Genomic DNA, 22,188 nt, shown 5'->3' on the forward strand with positions numbered 1-22,188 from the left:
GCCATGATCTTAGTTTTCTGAATGTTAAGCTTTAAGCCAACTTTTTCACTCTCCTCTTTCACTTTCATCAAGAGACTTTTTAGTTCCTCTTCACTTTCTGCCATAAGGGTGGTATCATCTGCATATCTGAGGTTATTGATATTTCTCCCGGCAATCTCGATTCCAGCTTGTGCTTCTTCCAACCCAGCGTTTCTCATGATGTTTCTCACTCTGCATATAAGTTAAATAAGCAGGGTGACAATATACAGCCTTGACGTACTCCTTTTCCTATTTGGAACCAGTCTGTCGTTCCATGTCCAGTTCTAACTGTTGCTTCCTGACCTGCATACAGGTTTCTCAAGAGGCAAGTCAGGTGGTCTGGTATTCCCATCTCCTTCAGAATAGTACACCGTAATTAAAACAAGGTATTTTAAAAAATATTCTGGCTAATAGAAAATGGATACTTTACTCATATTCATTTGTAATTCTCTGACTCCTTCTGATAAAGGTTAACAACTGTATTTATCCTTCAGCTAATCAACTGTCCTGAGTTCTAGTGCTCAATTATCTACAAGCCTCCTAACCTCCCTACTTTTATCTTACAAATACAAATCATTTGGCTTTGGATATATATTCATCACAAATTTACACGTATTGAGAAAAAGTTCTCTTTGTACAATATGAATACCTACATTCAAGAGGAAGGAGGAGGTAAGGGAACTCTGAAAGACTAAGCAGAAAAAGTTGGGAAACTGAAGATTCTTAAGAGAATATGGCTCCACAGAAGTCAAGGGAGAAGAAGCTTCAGGAAGCAAACAGTGACTGGCAGGGTTAAATATACCATAATCCAGTACAATGACAACCACAGCATCCTTTACACTTAATAAGTGGTCACTAGAGTTCTAAGCTTTAGAATGTATCAGTGTTAAATTTCCACAGGCTTAACCTAACTGTGTATTCATTCAACAGTTACCTGGCCATAAATATGTACCTGGCAGAGTACTAGACACAAAGAGACAAAGACCCTAGTTTAGAGTGTCCTAGATAGAAACGTGCACACATGTGCAATTTGGTGGGGCAGGGGGGCGGGGGGGTGGGCGCTGGAGCAGCAGGGGAAAATTTAACAAGTGGTCAGAAAGACTACGTAAAGCCAAAAAATACCCAAGAGAATGAGTTTCTCCTAATTAGGACGTTAACTCCTTTAAAAAGTAGTGTTTATAACATATAAAAGATAAAGTAATTTATCATTCAAATAAACTAATAATTTAGTACCTGAAAAGAAACATACAAGAACTAAGTTGTCCACATTAAGAAAAATAAGCAATCTAAATGTCTGAAGAAGATTTAAAAATAGTAATTTTTGATTTCTAGTCAAGTTCAGGAGATGCCACAGTTACAGTCCAAAGACAGAGTACATTGGGGCACCCCAAATTCATGTTTCAAGGTATATATCATAGGTTTCATTTCAGAACAATAGATGAATGCAGATTCTTGACAGGAAAAATTCTTTAAAACATGAAAGTCTTATTCTATCACATAGCTGATGCATGATCCAATTTCCTTTTGGTAAAGTGCAGTATACTGCAGATGTTTCTTTATACAAAATGGAATCCACTCTGGTTTTACTTACATTTTGAATTCAGACTGCTCTAAATTACTTACACACAAGCATCACCTTCAACCTAAGGACTTTTGGCCATAAATATGCTAATAATAAAAATATGCAGAAGCAAGGAAAGTATCTGACATTATGGTATTAATTTATATATAAATGGTATGTACATTACTATTGTATGTTTTTAAGTATATTCATGTGGACATGGAAGGCAAAATGAAAAATAGTTTATTGTCCTAGAAAGGCACTGAAAACGTTTTCCATTTTAAACATCCTTTATATCAGGATTACTTCATTTTTTTCTGCTAAAAGACATAATGTGATTACTATACCAACCACTTGCTGACTTCCGTGTGCCAGGCATAATGGCTAGGTATATCTAACAAGAGTCTCAATCCTAACAAAAAACAAAAGCAGGGATTATTACTACTGATATTAATCTCATTATTAAAATGAGGAAACCAGGGCTTAAGAAGGAGAGTGACTTACTAGGGTCAGTCAACATACAGGCATGTGTGTGCTTGCGCGCGCGTGCACACAGACACACACACACACACACACATACACATACACACACTCAATATCTAATACAGTATCAAGTGCCTGAAGTGTGGTAGGCTATCCTGAAGTTTCCTGAATAGATCCAAATGAATGAAGAATGGACATCCATAGTCTCACATGAGATCCCTATGCTGCATTGACTGCTATAACTGTTCAGTTCGGTCGCTCAGTCATGTCCGACTCTTTGTGACCCCCATGGACTGCAGCACGCCAGGCCTCCCTGTCCATCACCAACTCCCGAAGCTTGCTCAAACTCATGTCCATTGAGTCAGCAATGTCATCCAATTGTCTCATCCTCTGTCATCCCCTTCTCCTCCTGCCTTCAATCTCTCCCAGCATTAGGGTCTTTTCCAATGAGTCAGCTCTTCACATCAGGTGGCCAAAGTATTGGAGTTTCAGCTTTAGCATCAGTTCTTCCAATGAACACCCAGGATGGATCTCCTTTAGGATGGACTGGTTGGATCTCCTTGCAGTCCAAGGGACTCTCAAGAGTCTTCTCCAACACACAGTTCAAAAGCATCAATTCTTCAGCACTCAGCTTTCTTCATGGTCCAACCCTCACATCCACACACGACCACTGGAAAAACCACTCTGTGAAACAGAAACGGTGTCTAGAGGCAACAAAGTGTACGCACGGCACCACTGAGGCCAAGCAGGAGCGAGCCGCCCAGCACACAGCATCAGCGGCACGGCCCGGCAGTGTGAACCCAGAAGAGCTGGGCCTCAGTCTGGGCTGGACTTCCAGGGCCGAGAACAGCATGAGGTACAGCAAGTGCCAAATAAACATGCTGAATGAATATGTGAGTGAAATTCCATTTCCTCTTTCTTCTCCACACCGCCTCTGGCTTATCACACTGTGACCTTTACATCTTCTCCTTGTTTTCTCCCCTCTGCTCCTCTGGCCACTCTCTGCATATATGTAAAAAGTATTATTATTCCGTATTTACATTATGAGATTTTTAAATACTTATTCACCTATAATGAAAATTAAAAGCACAAGGGAACATTTCCTCTTTAAATATCCACCAAATGATTCTGCTTTCTCCAACAAAACATAAAAGCCATCACTGAATTTGTTATGGAAGTTATACCTTTGCTTTAAATATACATTTAGATCTCAGACTGCTTTCTATCATAAGAATGTAACATAAATGCTTATAAAGCTATTAAATTTCTATTTATAATGGTGAGTTCCAACACAGAGTTAACATATGACCTAGCAATTCCACACCAAGGGATATATCCAAGAGAAGAAAAACATATGTCCACACTATGGACAGAAGAGCTAGGGCAGGCTACAGTCCATGGGATCGCAAAGAGTTGGACACAACTGTGAGACTAACTTTCTTTCACACAAAAACAGGTACAGGAATGTTTATAGTATTATTCATAATGGCAAATAATAATAATAATAATAAAGGAAACAGCCAAAATGTCCATCAGCTTATGGATGGATACACAAAATGTGGTGGTACATTCACACAACTGAATATTTGGCAATGAAAAGAATAAAGTACCAATACATGTCAAAATTCAGGAGAACCCTGGAAACATCCTAAGTGAAAGAAGTCATTCACAAAAGGCCACAAATCGTATAATTCTATTTACACGAAAAGTCCAGAGCAGGCAAATCTGTAGAAACAGGGGGAAGACAGAGAATAAGGAGTGGCAGCTAATGTGTGTGAGATTTCTTTGAGGGTGATGAAACTATACTAAAATTAGGCAGTAGTTCCAAAATATACACTAAGGAAAAAAACAAAAAACTCATGCAACTCAATAGCACACATAAAAAATCAAAATTTGACAAAAATAAGCAGAGAACCTGAACAGACATCTTTCCAAAGAAGACATACAAATACCCAAGAGGTACATGTAAATGTGCTCAACATCATTAATCACTGGGGAAATGCAAATCAAAACCACTTCACACCTGTTAAGTGTATTTATCACCAAAAAGAACAGAGAGGGCAAGCATTGGCTAGATATGGAGAAAAGGGAAGCCCCGGGCATTTCTGATAGGAATGTAAACTGGTTCAGCCACTATGGAGAACCCTACAGAAGTTCCTCAAAATATTAAAAATAGAAATACCACTGTTGTACAGTTGCTAAGTCATGTCCGACCCTTTGCAATCCCATGGACTACATACAGCATGCCAGACTTCCCTCTCCTTTACTATCTCTGGCAGTTTGCTCAAACTCATGTCCATTGAGTAGTGATGCCATCCAATCATTTCATCCTCTGTCACTCCCTTCTCCTCCCACCCTCAATCTTTCCCAGCATCAAGTCTTTTCCAATGAGTCAGCTCTCCACATCAGGTGGCCAAAGTATCAGAGCTTCAGCTTCAGCATTAGTCCTTCCTATGGATATTCAGGATTGATTTCCTTTAGGGTGGACTCGTTTGATGTCTGTGCAGTCTAAGGGGCTCTCAAGAGTCTTCTCCAACACCACAGTTCAAAAGCATCAATTCTTTGGTGCTCAGCCTTCTTTATGGTCCAACTCTCACATCCATACATGACTACTGGATAAACCATAGCTTTGACTAGATGGACCTTTGTTGGCAAAGTGATGTCTCTTCTTTTCAACATGCTGTCAAGGTTTGTCATAACTTTCCTTTCAAGGAGCAAGCATCTTTTAATTTCATGGCTGCAGTCACCATCCAAAGTGATTTGAGGGCCCAGGAAAAGAAAATCTGTCACAGTTTCCACTTTTTCCCCTTCTATTTGCCATGAAGTGATGGGACTGAATGCAATGATCTTAGTCTTCTTAATGTTGAGTTTTAAGCCAGCTTTTTCACTCTCCTCTTTTACCCTCATCAAGAGATTCTTTAGTGCATCTTCACTTTCTGCCATTAGAGTGGTATCATCTGCATATCTGAGGTTATTAATATTTCTCCTGCCAATCTTGATTTAAGCTTGTGCTTCATCCAGCCCCACATTTTGCGTGATGTACTCTGCATAGAGGTTAAATAGGCAGGGTGACAATATACAGCCTTGATGTACTCATTTTGCGATTCTGAACCACTGATCTGTGTCCAGTTTTAACTGTTGCTTCTTGACCTGTATATAGGTTTCTCAGGAGGCAGATAAGGTGGTCCGGTATTCCCATCTCTTAAAGAATTTGCCAGTTTGTTGTGATACACACAGTCAGTGGCTTTAGCGGAGTCAATGAAGAAGAAGTAGATGTTTTTCTGCAACTCTCTTGCTTTTCCTATGATCCAACATGGCAATTTGTTCTCGGGTTGCTCTGCCTTTTCTAAATCCAGCTTGAACATCTGGAAGTTCTCAGTTCACGTACTGTTGAAGCCTGGCTTGAAGGATTTTGAGCATTACCTTGTTTGCATGTGAAATGAGCACAACTGCATGGTAGCTTGAACGTTCTTTAGCACTGCCTATCTTTGGAACTGGATTGAAAACTGACCTTTTTCCAGTCCTATGGCCACTGCTGAGTTTTCCAAATTTGCTGGCATATTGAGTGCAACACTTTAAAGAGAAAAGAAAAGATATACCCAACTGAATGCAGAACTACCATATGATCCAGCAAACCTACTTCTGGGAACATATTCAAAGGAAATGAAAACAAGTTATCAAAGAGGTATTTGCACTCCCATTTCCACTGCAGCAATATTTATAGTAACCAAGATATGAAAAAAGATATAGTAACCAAGATATGAAAAAACCTAGTTGACTGTCAATGGATGAATGGATAAAGAGGATGTATATGCACAGTGAAATATTACCCAGACATGAGAAAGAAGGAAAGTCTGCCATTTGTAACAACACAGATGAACACAGAAGGCAGTATGTTAAGTGGAATAAGCCAAACAGAGGAAGAGAAATACTGCATGTTATCACTCATGTTAAAAAAAAAAAAAAAATCAAACTCATAGAAACACAAAGCAAATTGGTGACTGCCAGCAACTAGGGGAGTAGGAGAAATATGGAGAGGCTGGTGAAAGGATACAAACTTTAAGTTATCAGATGAATCAAGTATACGAATATAACATAAAACATAGTTGGTAACACTACTGGACAACTGAAATTTGCTAAAAGAGCTGAACCTAAATGGTCTCACAAAAAATGAAAAACAAGTATGCAAGATGACGGACGAGTTAACTAGCAAGCAGGGATTCATTGGAATTTTTCACAGTGCGTACACCTATTAAATCACAACTATATATACACCTTGTCAACTGTACCTCAATAAAGATGAAAAAATGTAATAAAATTAGACAGTGGTGATAGTTGCACATTTCTGTAAACTTAAGAAAAACCACCAGATTGTATTCTTTTAAAAAGTATGGATTTTACAGCAGTGAACTATACTTCAATAATACTATTTAAAAAGCAAATGACATTTTTAAAAGAAGGCATTTCCACACAATTAGAATCAACACTTTGAAATGGCATCTTGAAAACAACACATGCAGTACTTTGTTACAAATAGGAGACAACATAAATCATTTGTGCAATTACACTTTCTCAGCAGCATCTTTTGTATTCGAGGCACTAACATTAATGTCACTGCTGAAGAGAGAATTCATTCTTTAATACAAGTATCAATTCCTTGAATATGCCTGCTCGAAATCACTCTCATTCTGATAAATCTACATCCTATGCAACTGACTTGAATTTTCACTAAGATTTATTTTCATATAGAAAGTTTTGGAATTGGTTTCAATATTAAATGGAGTGACAACCTGTGGACTTCTCTATCTCCAAACATTAGTTTGATACCACTTGCTGTAAGTTCAATCATGTAACAGGCATTGACAAATAATGAATTATGTGTTCAGCTCCAGAGTCCCAAAGACCTGCTACCAATTCTTACACAGCTGACTTCCTAGAGAGAAAAACAAGCAAATAATCAGACGAGTAAACGAAAGCATGATGGATACCACGTTTTCTACGAAAGCACAACATCTCTGACATGGAAAAGATATCTTAAAAAGATAACTACACCATTCCATGGAAGCAATGACTTACTCCTCACTGCAAGCCACATGAATGATACCAAGTAATGAAACATTTCCACGTCCACAGCTCTCCCATCCACATTAAATAGAGTGCTCTCTCAACATATCCTGTACATCTCCCTGGTATGGTAGAGATTTTGCTTAGAAAAGCCACCTCACATTATGTTTTGAATAAAATATAATGGCAGTTGTTATTCATAACTTGGTCTCAACATGAGCTAGAAATGAGACAGATGAGAACATTAATTTTAATATCAAGTATCATACACGGTTCTAGACACTTTACATGTGTTATCTTAGTTAATCCTGCAAATATGCATATGAACCAAATATTCCTTCCATGTTACAGACAAGGAAAACTATAGAAGAAGCCAAATGACTCACTCACAGCCATGTAGCTAATAAGTGACAGCACTGGGACTGAAAAGCATCACTCTGGTTCTAAAGCCCAAGCTCCTTCTATTACAACTACACAGGGCTGACTGCTATTAATGGTAAATCTTCAATGAACCTACTTAACATTAAATTGTTCTGATTAAACATTTTTAGCACGGCACATGTGTGAACGATAATGCTAAACTTAGCTGAAGAGCAAGCCCTCTGTTTCTTTAAGCAAGATTTAATATTCAGGTTTAATATTATTATTTGGATATTTGGAGATTACCTTAAATCAATATCCGTTCTGCCGCTACTGCTGCTAAGTCACTTCAGTCATGTCCGATTCTGTGCAACCCCATCCCTGGGATTCTCCAGGCAAGAACACTGGAGTGTGTTGCCATTTCCTTCTCCAGTACATAAAAGTGAACAGTGAAGTTGAAGTCGCTCAGTCATGTCTGACTCTTCACGACCCCATGGACTGTAGCCTACCAGGCTCCTCCGTCCATGGGATTTTCCAGGCAAGAGTACTGGAGTGGGGTGCCATTGCCTTCTCTGAATACCTGTTCTGACAAAAGTGCAAAACGCAATCTCAAACAAGAAACAAGTGGGCCTAAGCTGTAACCTAAGGACTCAGAGTGCAACGAGTACCTAGAGACCGCCATCTGCTTCTCCCGCTCCTCCCCTCTTCGGTGGGCATCACAAAACCTCAAGCTCAGCCAGTCACAGGTACCCACTGGATCTCCACTCCATAAGGGCAGTCTGAGGAGCCAAGGCAACACTGACAGAAAAAAAATGCATCCAGCAGGGTTTAAACCTGACAAGTCTGAAAGTTCTCACTCACTTGCTACAACTATTCCTCATTCAGGATTATTCAGGATCTTTATTTTCTTTATCCCCTGAGACTGGCTTTTTTCAGCCCTTGCTTTCCTTTCCAAACTGTCCCCAAAGTCCAGACTTCCTGCTGCAGCCCCTGGGTAGAGCTTCTCTTTAAAGAATCTATTTTGTCTTTATGTGCCGAGCTAAGTCAGTTCAGTCATGTCCGACTCTTTGCAACTCTGTGGACTGTAGCCCACCAGGCTCCCCTGTCCACAGGATTCTCCAAGCAAGAATCCTAGAGTGGGTTACCATGCCCTCCTCCAGGGGATCTTCCCAACCCAGGAATCAAACCCACAGCTCTTATATGTCTCCTGCACTGGCAGGCAGATTCTTTACCACTGTGCAACCTGGAAAGCCCCGTCTTATCTTCAGGGTACCATCTAAATAGCCTCTTCCAGCGATTCTGACACCTATTCAATCACACCATTTTTTCCTGGATCAACTGGCTTACAAGTTCAATTTAATTTTCTCACTGAGCCAACTGAATCTTCCTCTTCAATTCCTAATTCAACGTTCTCTTTTCCCATAATTGCCTGCTCCTAGACCCTCCAGCAACACCCTACCAATCTCATCATTCTTTTTTTTCTTACCAATAACCACTAGAATGATATCACCACAAACATAATTACATTTACAAAACATCTCTGTAGCATAAGAAACACCTCAGAAAGCACTTTTCTAAGCCACTGTCTGCCTGCAATGCATGAATCAATGTGGGAAAAAAAAACCCCTTCTTCATTTTGACCTGTTATACTACGTGAAATGACCCAAGTATTTATTTCACTTCTGACAACATCACTTTTAACAACTTTTACAGACCAACGACCTAAGCCAACAGCATCAAGGCACCAGCAGACACATCAATAAAGTCTTAAAATCTACACTGCCAGTTCACGGGTATCCCTAAATGCCAACCCAGTGTGTCCTTGTTCCTTGGTTCCCAGATCATAGTAGATAATTATTTGTTTAAAAGTAAAAAGTTAAATCAAAACCAGGCCACATCCCATGATCACTTCCTACCAAAAAGATTTAATTTGGGGACAAACAAACTCATGCTTTACCTTTCCGTGAAAGCATTTCTATCTCAATTATCTTGTCTATGGAGGATGATAATAACACTGACAGGAACCTACTAAAGTCAAGCCTTGAAAAAGGCTGAAGTTATCTGGATTACAAAGATTCTGCCTAAAGCAAGTGAAAATAATACCACATTTTAAAATCATGTTGTTAGGCATTTTGTTCACTGGCCACATAAAAATCCTACAAGGAAAATATGGCAAATATATTCCCATTTTTTTCTGAAAATAGGGTCTGGGACAAATGGCTTCTCCTATGGCACTACTCATTGGCAGCGGCAGGAGTAGAATGAAGCCCCAACTCCAGATGCCCTCTGCCGCCCCCTGGGTTACCAGCCCTAACAGTCAGTAGGACCCTGGCAGGACAAATGTTCAAGAGCAAACTTGCAATCCTCATTTCCTGGCTCATTTGCTCCACAGATAATCAAAATCCTTCTCCGTATCGTGTTCTTAGTAAAATGTAACCTGATTAATGTTCACCATTACTGACTATTCACAAATAGTCAAATTAGAATACAGATATCCAAGCTCCTTCAAAGTTTATATTCAAAAGGCAAAGTAAAATTTAATAAAGATACACAGTGAATACTCTCTGTGCGACTGAAAAGGCAGAGACTGGAGTAATACAGCTACAAGGCGAAGGATGTCTTGGACTGCTGACACCACCACGAGATAGAAGTAGCAAAAGACATCCTCCCTTACAGCCTTTCGGCTTCCCTGGTGGCTCAGTTGGTAAAGAATCCGCCTGCAATGCGGGAGACCTGGGTTCGATCCCTGGGTTGGGAAGATTCCCCTGGAGAAGGGAAAGGCTACCCAGACTAGTATTCTGGCCTGGAGAATTCCATCGACTGTATAGTCCCTGGGGTCACAGAGTCTGGACATGACTGAGCAACTTTCACTTAAAGAGAGCATGCTCTGCTGACACCTCAACTTCGGATTTTGGCCTCCAGAGCTGTGAGAGGAAGCTAACATTTTACGCTAAGAAAAAAATTATTTCGTATCTACATACACACATACACAGAGACACACACACACTTAAGGACTGTTGGTGCAGGCAGAGAACATCACGTTTAAGATACTGTAAGCACAGAAAATTGCAGGACCAACCAAATGCTGGAATCTGGGTGGAATGAAAAAAAAAAAAAAACGCTTGCTTAAAACTGGAGTTTACAAACCAGAGGAGAAGGCGAGCAGAAGCATTAGAAAGACTCAGCGGTTTCTCTCTAAGAGGACCAGGTGGATGAGCGAATAACTGACCGAACACGCACATAAAGAACAAGCTGCAGGGCTAGAACTCCAGCTGGACACGTGGCGTGTGAAGAGCCCGCAGCACGCCTGGGTGGGGACACAGAGCAGGCTGCTGCAAATCAGACCCGGAGCTCGGGACAAGGAGGTGGGAGCTGGAGTCACACAAGGAAAGCAAGCAGCAGAAGGACCCCTTGCACATTGCCAACACCGAAGAGAAGGCTGGACGCAACAAGGAAGAGGGATTCTGCAACAGTGCACACCGCAAAAAAAAGAGGCCACGAAGCAGCTGGGACCCAGAGGCTGAAATAACATTTTCAAAAGGGTCACCTGAGGAAAACCAGGACTGCCAAGCAGTCAGTACAACCCTGCAAACGTCCCTTCTTATCATCTATGCTGACATGTTTTCAGGAGTACTCAACTTTCTCAAATCTTCCTCAAATGGTGTACCCCTTAAAAATTCACACCGATTATGTCTTAGTTGACAATTTTTACACTGGCCCTCAAACTTTCTGCAACCAACCTTTAAGACAATTGTAACCTTTTACTCCTTTGATCGTCCAGTGTCACATAAGAACTTGCTCACAGAAGGCACAAAGAGGTCTGATGCAAGTTCCAAAACCACACAATTTAAATTGTTTTCACAACTCACTTTAATCTGCTTCTCCTTGCTAATCCCTCCCCCACTACCACCACTCCTTTTGTATTTGTTTTGTTTGAGGCCATATCTTTCAAACATGTTAGGGAATAAGAAAATTAAATAAATGAAAAAGAAAAAAAAGTCTCACCGCAGCAAAGTAATCAATTTACATAGCTTCCATTCGAAAGGAGATACACTATACAATACTCATTTCACATATTACAAACACGCATCAGTTTGCTAAATTAAATCATCACTTTTCCTGTGTACTAAAGAGACAACTGAAGCTGGGGCTTTCATCTGGATAAACTACAGTATGTGTTTACACATGAGGGAATACTTTTGGCATGTCTTTCATAAACTAGCAAGCAGCATGGCTTTTTAGATTCGCGCAAGGAAATAAAGAAATTACACTACTGAGAAATGTGTCTGACTTTCAAATGAAAGGGGTCATTTTGTGTCTATCCACTTTTTCCCAGAATAAAGCCAAAGTTCAAGAGAGTACTATTCACGTAACAAATGTGTGTAAATTGTGCATTTCTTCCCAATATTTTCATACCACCCAACGCTGAGAATCACCCCAGGATATTTCCCCATGCTTCACAAAATATATTGCACCTGATAATCACCCAAATCAGATAAAACAACAATTTATAAAATGTCATGTTTGGGCATGTTAAAAATACCATTTGGAGAACTTTCTTGATGCTCCATGGCTAAGACTCTGCTCTCCCAACGCAGGGAGCCTGGGTTCAATCCCTGGTCAGGGAACGAGATTCCCACATGCCACAACTAAGAGTTCACAGGCCACGACCTAAGATCTGTATGCCACAACTGAGACCTGGCCCAGCCAAATAAACAAATACATATTTAGAAATACCATTAGGCATGGAGACTTTTACCATAAAATCTAAAAGCTGGAAGTCAAAAATCTATAATAATTAATATAAAATAATATACAAAGTGTTAACTATTAGTCTTATCCTAACCTTTCTTCCCACCATATTCCATGTAAAAATTACAAGTAGGTAAATTACTTTCACGGAGAAGACAATGGCACCCCACTCCAGTACCCTTGCCTGGAAAATCCCATGGACGGAGGAGCCTGGTGGGCTGCCGTCTAAGGGGGCGCATAGAGTTGGACACGACTGAAGCGACTTAGCAGCAGCAGCAGCAAATTACTTTCAAATGAAAAATTTTAAATCCTAGAAAAGTAGGGCTTATTTTTTTCTTCTATGCATACACTCTTCTGCAACAAAAGAAAAGGTTGGAAAAACTAACAGATTATCAGCTACTGTACATTACGCTGTATATGTGCTTAGTCGTTCAGCTGTGTCCAAGTCTTTGCAACATCACAGACCACAGCCCACCAGGCTCCTGTGTCCGGGTCTCCCGCGTTGCAGGCAGATTCCTGAGCCACCATGGATGCCCATATGGCACCTAGCTGCTGCTGCTGCTGCTAAGTCGCTTCAGTTGTGTCCGACTCTGTGTGACCCCATAGACAGCCCCCCACCAGGCTCTATTCTGCAATTCATTTTTTCTGAAACAAATCACTTCCATTACAGACTATTATGCATGTAGGTTTTGCTGCAACATTTTCTTCAGCATTATAACTAGATTCTTGATTATAAAATCAGAAAACTGCAGATATGAACAATGGCGCATTCTGATGAACCAAACATTCCACTTAGCTGGAATCCTAGAGAGGAGGTTCCACCATAACGGAAATATCCAAGCCAGTGTTTAAATGTGCCTGGCCAAAAACAAATCTGTTAAAATAACTACATTTCCATTATCTATCCTGTTATTATCCTACCCCAAGGACCATTAAAATTAACAAATTCAAGGAAGTCACTACACTTATATGAAACCCAGCCATTAAAAGTCAGAATACTAGCAGCTGCAAAAGCTGATGCACAGATTCCTTGAACTGGACAGCCAGGAGCTCAGCAACTGGTTTTCATTTTCATGATGAAAGTCAGCAAGAAGCAGGTAGCAAGTCCTCGGCTGATAAGGCCAGAGCCGCTGGGGATATGCTCCAAGGATGCTGAGATGCTGGGCAGAGGTTCAAGAGGCTGGAGGGAAAGGCAAGGCTGGCAGGCCTGCCAACTGAACCGGGTGGGCGGCAGGTGGGCCAACGGGGAGTCTGGCACCTGCGAAGAGGCTGGAATGAGTGGAAATTACCATCCAGACAAGACAACAGGGATGGCTGGGGCCAGAACAGGTGGTAACCACAGCTCTGGCAAGAAACAATACTCCGGAGAAAGATCCAAGACTAAATAACCCCCTTTTCTTCACCCTTCCTCATCTGTCCACAATAAACATTTCATTGATGCGTAACATTTACTGAATGTGGCCTAACAGCCTGAACACTTTAGTATTTCTCTTCATAAACCTAGAGAAGAGTTTTGCCACTCCATGCATACATTACTTGAATATGCTTGGCACCAAAGCAATACTGAATGTAAGCTTCATTATTTTTTCTTATAAAATCTGAGAAATGCTTCTTCAGCATCATCATGAACATGATCAAACTGGGCTCTAAGAAATGTTAGTAACTGAAAACATGTCTGTTGAAGCAGCTATTCAGTGATTTCAAAGTTCTGTGGTTACCTGAGTTTTCTGCATGCTCAGAACACCCTGACCATAATTGTCACGGGAGGCAATGTAAGAGGTGGCTACTGCCACGCCATCCTCTTCCAGTAGACAGGAAACAGGTTCTGTTCTCCCAGAAACCCACTACTTTCTAACAAGGCAGCTCCTCCATTACTACCTGCAGAAAAAGGAAATCCAGGACTTCCCTGGTGGTACAGTGGATAAGAGTCTGCCTCCCAATGCAGGGAACAAGGGTTTGAGCCCTGGTCTGGGAAGATTCCACATGCCATGGAGCAACTAAGCCCATGCCCCACAAATACTGAGCCCACACTCTAGAACCGGGAGTCAAAACTACTGAAGCCCAGGCGCCTAGAGCCTGTGTTCTGCAAGGAGAAGGCACCGCAAGGAGAAGCCAGTGAACGCGATGAACAGTAGCTTGGCTCAGGACAGCTAGAGAAAGGCCAAGTGCAGCAATCAAGACCCAACACAACCACAAATAAGGTGTCATTTTAAAAAGAGAAAGACAGTCAACAGAAATAAAGATACTGTTAGAGGACACCCATCAAGCTCATGTAGACAGTCAGAAGAGAGGCAGACGGAAGTTCTCAGCCAGCTGAATTTAATTCCACTTTAATGAACGCCCAGGCTCCCGTTTAAATGAACACAAATCGAACTGCTCTTACTTGTGTGGGGCTCTGAAGCAGAACCTTAAAGCACTTCATTCTTAATCTACTCATTCCTAAATTAATTACAGTTCATCTGAAAGATACAATTATTTCTGCTCATTTAACTCAGATTCTAATGAATGACTATAAGAACCAGACAAACGGTGGAAGTAATTACACATCCACATCTCTGACAAGGCTGCCCAGCTCAACAAGCAAAATAACGTCAGTGGACTAAGCAAGAGGGAAGGAGCTCTTGCAGGGCAAATGGGAATCTGCGCTGAGTCGTGGTAAACCAAACAAAATCTAGGTGCAAATTTAAATACCAAAAATAGCCTGCAACAATAGCAGTTCTCACTAAACGCTCAAGGATGACCAAGTAAACAGTGTAGTAACTACAGAAAGTCTTTTGAATTCCTTAAACTTGTCCCTTTTATTTAACTCCTTCCCTGTGCCACCCAACACTGGTAGCAAAGTGGACCCTGAACACACACAGAACAGAGACTGGCTTAAAGTGAAAAGCCGAGTGAAACACAGCAAATGGAAGGAAGGAGTCTCTCGGCCTCACCCTCCCCAAGATCTCTGAATGCAGCCTGTGCACTCAGGGTTGCTTTCACACTAAGCATCTACTTTATCCCCAGACCACAAGTGCACTGCAGCAGTGTGCTTCCAACTGAGGCTGTGGATACTGCAGGCAGACATCTCTGAGAAACTGTGTGTGTTTCCCAAATGAACTCACCTACAAAACAGACTCACAGACACAGAGAAACACAGTTGTGGTTGCCAAGCGGAAGGAGAGGCTGGGGGAGGGATGCAACAAGAGTTTGGGATTAGCAGATGCAAACTACTACACAGAGAAGGATGAACAACAAGCTTCCACTGTACAGAACAGGGAACTATTCAGCATCTTGTGATAAACCATAACAGAAAAGAACGTGAGAAAGAATGCGCATGAATGCATAACCGAGTCACTTTGCTACAGCAGAAAGTAACACAACATTGTAAACCAACTATACTTGACTAAATCTAAAACAAACAAGAAAAAGAGACTGTGTGCTTCCTCTTGCTAATGTCTTAATTAACTGCATATTCTGTATCAATTTATGAGCAACCAACTCCTACCATTCTACCATGCCCCTGTTTGTGCCATGGATCACTAGTGCCAGAACAACCACTTTAAGAACAGACGAATAAGGTTTACGAGTCAGAGAAGGCCATCAAAAAGACAAGTAGATTTTGAAAACCTGCGCTTTTTGAATCAGGAAAAGCGATAAGAAAACGAATCATCAACAATACATAAGATATTATCCGCAGTCTTTACAGAAGAGAAAATGTCATTTTGGCAAAATAACATCGTCCATTAGGTTGATTAAAGGTAGTTTTGTAAGTTTTGTATTGGATTCACAATATTATTTATATTTAATTTGCAAGCTGATCTGCCTTTAAGATGGCATTAATATGCCTAAGAATTAGTTTCATGAATATATTTAACTATCATAAAAAAAAATTATATTAGAGTCCACGAACTTTTTTTTTTCTTTAAAAGAAGCCCAGCCACACAAGGTTGAGAAACACTCTCCTCAAGGTAGAGGAAAAAACTGACCAATTCCACTTTAAGGTGATGAGAGAAGCATTACAATAGACAGTGATAAGAAGGGTGGGATGGCCAAGATGCTGCAGGGTAGATGGGAGGAAAGAATGTTGATAAGCTCTCCACACAATCAATTCTATTTAATAAGTACAATTCCATTTCAGCCTTTCCCCTCTTTTCCTCTCCTTTTCTTAGAGGGAGGGTCTGCCTATTGTTGGAAAGACTACGTTCTACTTAAAGATGGTTCTTTGAACTTAAAAGGTTTTATACAAGGTTTTGAATTCAAAAATTTTACATGAAGGGGAGATTATATTTTATATGAAGTAAAGGGGGAATTATATGAGAAAGACACTTTGAAATGTTTCTTTGGATATGAAATGTTTCTTTGGATATCATCTATAAAAGGAGAAAATTAATAAGCAAAACGAGCCTATGACTTCACAGCCTAAAATTTAAAACTGGCACCTGTTAAAGGAACAAAGTTCACAGACTAACATTTGATAAGAAGAGTAGAGACTGTGAGTCATATAGCATGAACTAAAACCCAATTCACCAGTATCATATATTCTCAAATACCACTCACCAAATGACTATATGGCATGTAACAAAATGAACAAACAGTCCTAGTGCTAAAATCTTTATAGCTGTTCCCTCCCCATAAGGAAAGGTAGGACCCAGAGGTTAAGTTACTTGTGAAGCATCACATAGCATTTGACAGCATCAGAACATAAACTCAGGTCTACATTAATCCCTGTATTAACTTGCTTACTGCCATCCATTTTCTCAGAGTGGATGTGAGAGTGAAATGCAGTTCAGTTCAGTTCAGTTGCTCAGTCATGTCCAACTCTTTGCGACCCCATGGACGGCAGCACGCCAGGCCTCCCTGTCCATCACCATCTCCCGGAGTCTGCTCAAACTCATGTCCATAGAGTCGGTGATGCCATCCAACCATCTCATCCTCTGTTGTCCCCTTCTCCTCCCGCCTTCAATCTTTCCAAGCACCAGAGCTTTTTCTAGTGAGTCAGTTCTTCGCATCAGGTGGCCAAAGTATTGGAGTTTCAGCTTCAGATCAGTCCTTCCAATGAATACTCAGGACTAATTTCCTTTAGGATTGACTGGTTTGATCTTCCTGCAGTCCAAGGGACTCTCAAGAGTCTTCTCCAACACCACAGTTCAAAAGCATCAATTCTTCAGTGCTCAGCTTTCTTTGTGGTCCAACTCTCACATCCATCTTAAAAATATGTTAAATACCTTATACATTTAAAATTCAAATCATCGAGTCAAGGACCTCATTTATAATGATCATTCAAAATTCGCTCCTAAAAAAATGCACACCCTGAACCCAAGCTGAAGGAGCACATGTGACTCTCACTGGAACAATAAAGCATGTGTTACCTAAGAGACCATGCCAAGACTTTCAGCAGAAAACTTATTAACTAGGTTGGAAATAATATAAGATGCTTAGAAATGCATGGATGATTGTCAGCTCAGGGAAGTTCTATTAAGAAACCATTCATTATAAATGACGGCAGAGTGCTACATAAAAATCTGAAGTGGATTAACGGATATACTTACTGAAACAACAGGTAGGGAGAATAGAAAGGCATAGTTTAAGGCTGGGGAAAACCGAAGGCTTCCTAAGGCAGAAAGGAAAAACAGAAGGGGCAGAACTGAAGAAAGGAGGGCTCCTTGGTGGATGTGGGATAGAATTAAGGCAGCTTCAAGTCCTTAGACACACTCCTGTCCTCCTGTGGGACCAGCTTCAGAGAGCAGGCATTTACCAGCTGCAGCCGAACCACAGAGCATCCTCCCCAAGGGACAGAGGTCGCCTGCTGGGAAAAAAAGAAGTGCCCTCACATGACTTCAAGGGTTTCTCGGCTCCAGATCTTTCCTGTTTGGCAGCTAATGTTGGAACTTCTTTTAATAAATGCTTTCTTTCCACTACAAGAAAAGTAATAACCAAATGTTAATGTAATGCACTGTCCTCACAAATCCTGGAAAGACAGATTGTGCATTTTAAGTGTAGAAGGTCAAGTTCATGAGGCAGTGTCTGTATGTTCAAGGAACTTAACACTCTGGAGATATCCTCACTTATAAATGGAAGAAAAAACCTACAAAGGAAGCACCTGATAGCTGCAAGGGTAGATTCAATCATAATACAGTTGATAAGATTACTAGTAGAATGATGTACATTTCAGAGGTTTTATCACAGCTATGGAAGTGTTTTCCACTTCTGAAGCACTGGAATTGATCTCTGGCAGAGCGAGGAGAAAATGTCACTTGTAGACCATCTGGCAGCTCGAGCAAGAATCAGTGCTCTGAGAGTGAGAAACTCTTTAAAGATGCATCATCTGCTCCAAGATGCAAAGAGGCTAGTCCAGAGGCCTCAAGTGGGCTTTGTAAATCAGATGGAAGCAGAGTTCACCTTTGTGTATACACAAGATGGACAGAACTGCAGATAAACGCGTGTATTTTTCACAAATCAGTAAATACTATTATTATCAGTAGTAGCGTCAAATTCAGAAATTAAGTGAATGTAGATACAGAACATATTTTCTTTACCCTGGCTAAGTTAACAAAAGTAATAAGTAAATGTTTTAGCAATTAGGATGGTTAAAATAGAAAGGATCTGGGAGCACGCTAATTTCAAGACATTTTGCTAAGGCTCATCTTTACCACGAATACATGCTTCTAAATAGAGATAAGATGCTAATATTGTCTTAGTTTCAGGCACACACCCACCTCCATAATGTTGTTAATGACATACACAATGATGTTTCCCCTACCTATATCCTGGGGTTGCCAGGTCACCCAACGGCCTCCCTTAACAAAAATACCTCACTCATCTAAGAGAGACCGGGATTTCCAGGGCTGCATTTCAGAGGCTTTCTATTAAAGAGCAAATAGGTCCTGAGAAAAGTAACCTATAAAGCCTTATCCTTTAGTCAGTCAATTCTCTATGAGAAGCTCTAGTGTTTCCTTTACTAAGACTCTCTGGGACCCCATGGAGGTAGCCTGCCTGTAGTCCTGTAGTCCTCTGTCCATGGGAATTTCCAGGCAAGAACACTGGAGTAGGTTGCCATTTCCTTCTCCAGGGGATCTTCCAGACCCAGGGACCGAATCAGAGTCTCCTGCATTGGAAGGCGATTCCTTTACCACTGAGCTACCTGGGAAGCCCAAGACTCTCTTTTGTGCTAGTAACTGAAAGTGAGGATTCAGAGAATGCAAGAAGCCCAGAAAATCTGAACGGGAGGTGTGTGGGAAAGGAAGTGGGAAAGGTTTCTAAATTGAGGCAGTCTTTACTTTCTATAGATCATCAGAAGTTCTGATTGGTCTTTAGCCACTAGGGACTCACCAACACCAGAGTTACAACGCAAACCGATAATTAAGAGGCACAAAAACCCTGGAAAGAGATAAAATCCACTGGTGCCATGCTCTCTCTCTTCACCTTACTAAATCGCAAAGCTACAAATCTATAAAGTGCCAATGCAATGATTTATTTCAATGATGAGTCACTGATGTATCTAAGAACTTAATCATCTTTTAATATCACTAAATAAGCTAGCTTCATTTTTATCCTTCAGATAAACTCTTGAATCCTTCCTCAAGGGCTTTTTTTCTTTTTTTAAGCGTTTAAACTAGGCAGAATAAAGTTACAAAAATGACCAACAGTCCCCAACACTGTTCCAGGGGCGTTATACAAAAAGATGCCTTTGAACAACGTTCCTCAGGATACACTCCGGGGTCCAGTAGAGACCGTTCCCTTCTCTGCAGCCTTGGAAGTAAATAAGTGAAGAACACCTCCGAACAAACTTTGTTGGCCACCAGCAGGGGAGCTCTTCAGCTTTTGTCCCCAAACCCATTCAAACAAAAGAAGCTCCGCTTCCTCCAACCCAGCCCTAAGACCCCCACCCCGCGGGGCTCCCCGTCCCCGCGCCCTGTCCGCCCGCGTCCGCCGGCCGCACTCACTCCTCAGAGCCCCGATGAGTAGGGAGCCGTCCTTAATGAGCTCCTTGATGAACTTGTTGGTTCGCTCCAGCTCAATCTCGTGACACTGCAGGCGCTCCCTGAAATCCGGGCTGTCCAAGTAGGAGTCGCTGAACTCCAGGGTCGGCAGCCCCATGGCAGCGGCACGGCCGCCGGCCGCCGGGGACGCGTCGGGGCCGGCGGTCAGGGCGGTCACAGCCGGCGAGCGCCGCCGGCCGCCGGGGCGCGCGATCGCGGGAAGCGAGGCGGGCCGCGCGGGCGAGCGCAGGGGGAGCGGGTCCCGCGCCTCCCGCGCCGGGCTCGGGGCTCAGGCTTCCTCGCCGGCGGGGAAGCGCGCGCACGCACGGGCTGCGGGTCCGCTCAGCTCGCCGTCCTCCGGGCGCATCGTCGCCGCGAGCGCGGAGGCGGCGGGGTCCCGGGCCGCGGGCGGCGCAGGGAGGCTCTCGGCCGGCGAGGAACGCGCTCGGGCAGCGCAGGAACGCTCGGGCGGCGCAGGAACGCTCCCGCGGCGCGCAGACGCTCCCGGCAGCTCCGCCCGCCGGCCCCCTCGACAGCGCTCTGCGCCGGGAGCCGCCAGCGCCCAGCCGCCGCTCCGGCCGGGCCGCCTAAACCCGCCCCCGCGCCGGACGCAGGCTCAGCGCGCCGGCCGCCGGGCCGGGATCCGAGACCCTCCTCCCGCCGCCGCGCCCCCGGCCCGCGCCGCCCCGCCCCCCGCCCGCCCCACCCGCTCTGCGCTCCCGGCTCCGCGCGCCGCCTGCTCCCGGGCGTCACTCCGGCTGCCGGGGGGCTCCGGGCTCCCGCTGGCCCCGCGGTAACACTCCGGGGTCCTCCAGTCCACAAAACGATCGCCCACTCCCGACCCGCCTCCCTGCCCGTCCTTCACCACCCGCTCCCTCGAATTGAACCAGCGTTAACTTTCCCTAAAGTTTAAAGCCAGGTTTGAAGATGCTCCTTTGGAGCGTTCGTTTAGATTTTACATCGCGAGTCTGCACTGCAAGGCATGTATATTCCAGGTTGAAAAGTTTTCCTCTCTTTCCCACCGTTCACTGCCTTGATCGTAAAGAGTCAAGTTTTTTCTTTTCTTTTTTTTAAATATTCTAAACGAAAAGCTACAGAGGCCCAAAGGCTGTTTTGTGGTTGTTCTTTTTCCTAGTTGCTGTGAGGGTGGGAGGATTTTAGGTCGTTTTTATTTTTCAAACAAGCACCTCGGCCTTCGGTGTTCCTCCTCTAGAAGAGGAACTGTTTGCATCGCAATACTGTATCTTTTATGGTCGCCTCACCTGGAGGGAATTGCCCTACAAGCATGGAGATTTTCAACTGTCGAAGTTGGCTGAAGTTCCAAATGAATAGTTAATTCGTACCAAGAGGCAGTTACCTCTCCTCTGGTACAGGCTCACCTAATAAATTTCTGTTCTCTGAAAACCTTGACAGCGAAAGAAACTACTGCTTTACTTCTAGTCCTGCCATCATCTATAGGATTTCTGAGAACTCAGTTATTTTTCTTAAGGATCTGCTTTTAATTTCTGTGTTTTCATTGCTTTGGCCATTTGAACCATCTGTTAAAAAAAAAAAAAAAAAAATCTACAGATCATGGGAAAAATTCCGTTAAAGTGCTTTACATTTTTCCCAATTAAGTTTCAGAATCTGTCAGGACTTTTAGTTTCATTTTTTTAAGTACACATGAACATTAAAAATAGCATGGAAACTAAACCAAGACTGATAAGATGATGTAAACAATGTATTTGATGGCTTTGATTTTAATTCTTCTGAGCCAAGGAAGTTGGACTTTAACTTTCCATGCATGTTTGCATCATTAGACGTCAAAATATTGGCAGAATGGCCAATCACGGTTAGAGTCATTTTAACGTTTTGTAGCTGACCTGTCAGTTGAATACTTCTCTTCTGGGAAGATGGGGTGGGGTGGAGGGCAACAATGTGATTTGTCAGTTAATGATGTGATACAAGCTGCAGTGGGGCTGGCTTTCTCCTGAGGTGATTTTTACATCT

General features: G+C 42.4%; 1 protein-coding gene across 2 annotated transcripts in view; it reads right to left on the bottom strand.

Annotated features, from left to right (window-relative positions):
• The window catches only part of ARHGAP42 (Rho GTPase activating protein 42), a 318,240-nt gene extending 297,871 nt beyond the window's left edge, over positions 1 to 20,369 (bottom strand). For both annotated transcript variants that reach the window (XM_061143598.1, XM_061143589.1), the window contains exon 1: positions 20,164 to 20,369. In XM_061143598.1, coding sequence (XP_060999581.1) covers positions 20,164 to 20,317 — 154 coding nt within the window. In that variant the 5' untranslated portion in view covers positions 20,318 to 20,369. The remainder of the gene's footprint in view (positions 1 to 20,163) is intronic.
• Positions 20,370 to 22,188: the final 1,819 nt, after the last annotated feature.

The sequence above is a fragment of the Dama dama genome, chromosome 1 (genome assembly GCF_033118175.1).
Source record: "Dama dama isolate Ldn47 chromosome 1, ASM3311817v1, whole genome shotgun sequence".
NCBI lineage: Eukaryota > Metazoa > Chordata > Mammalia > Artiodactyla > Cervidae > Dama > Dama dama.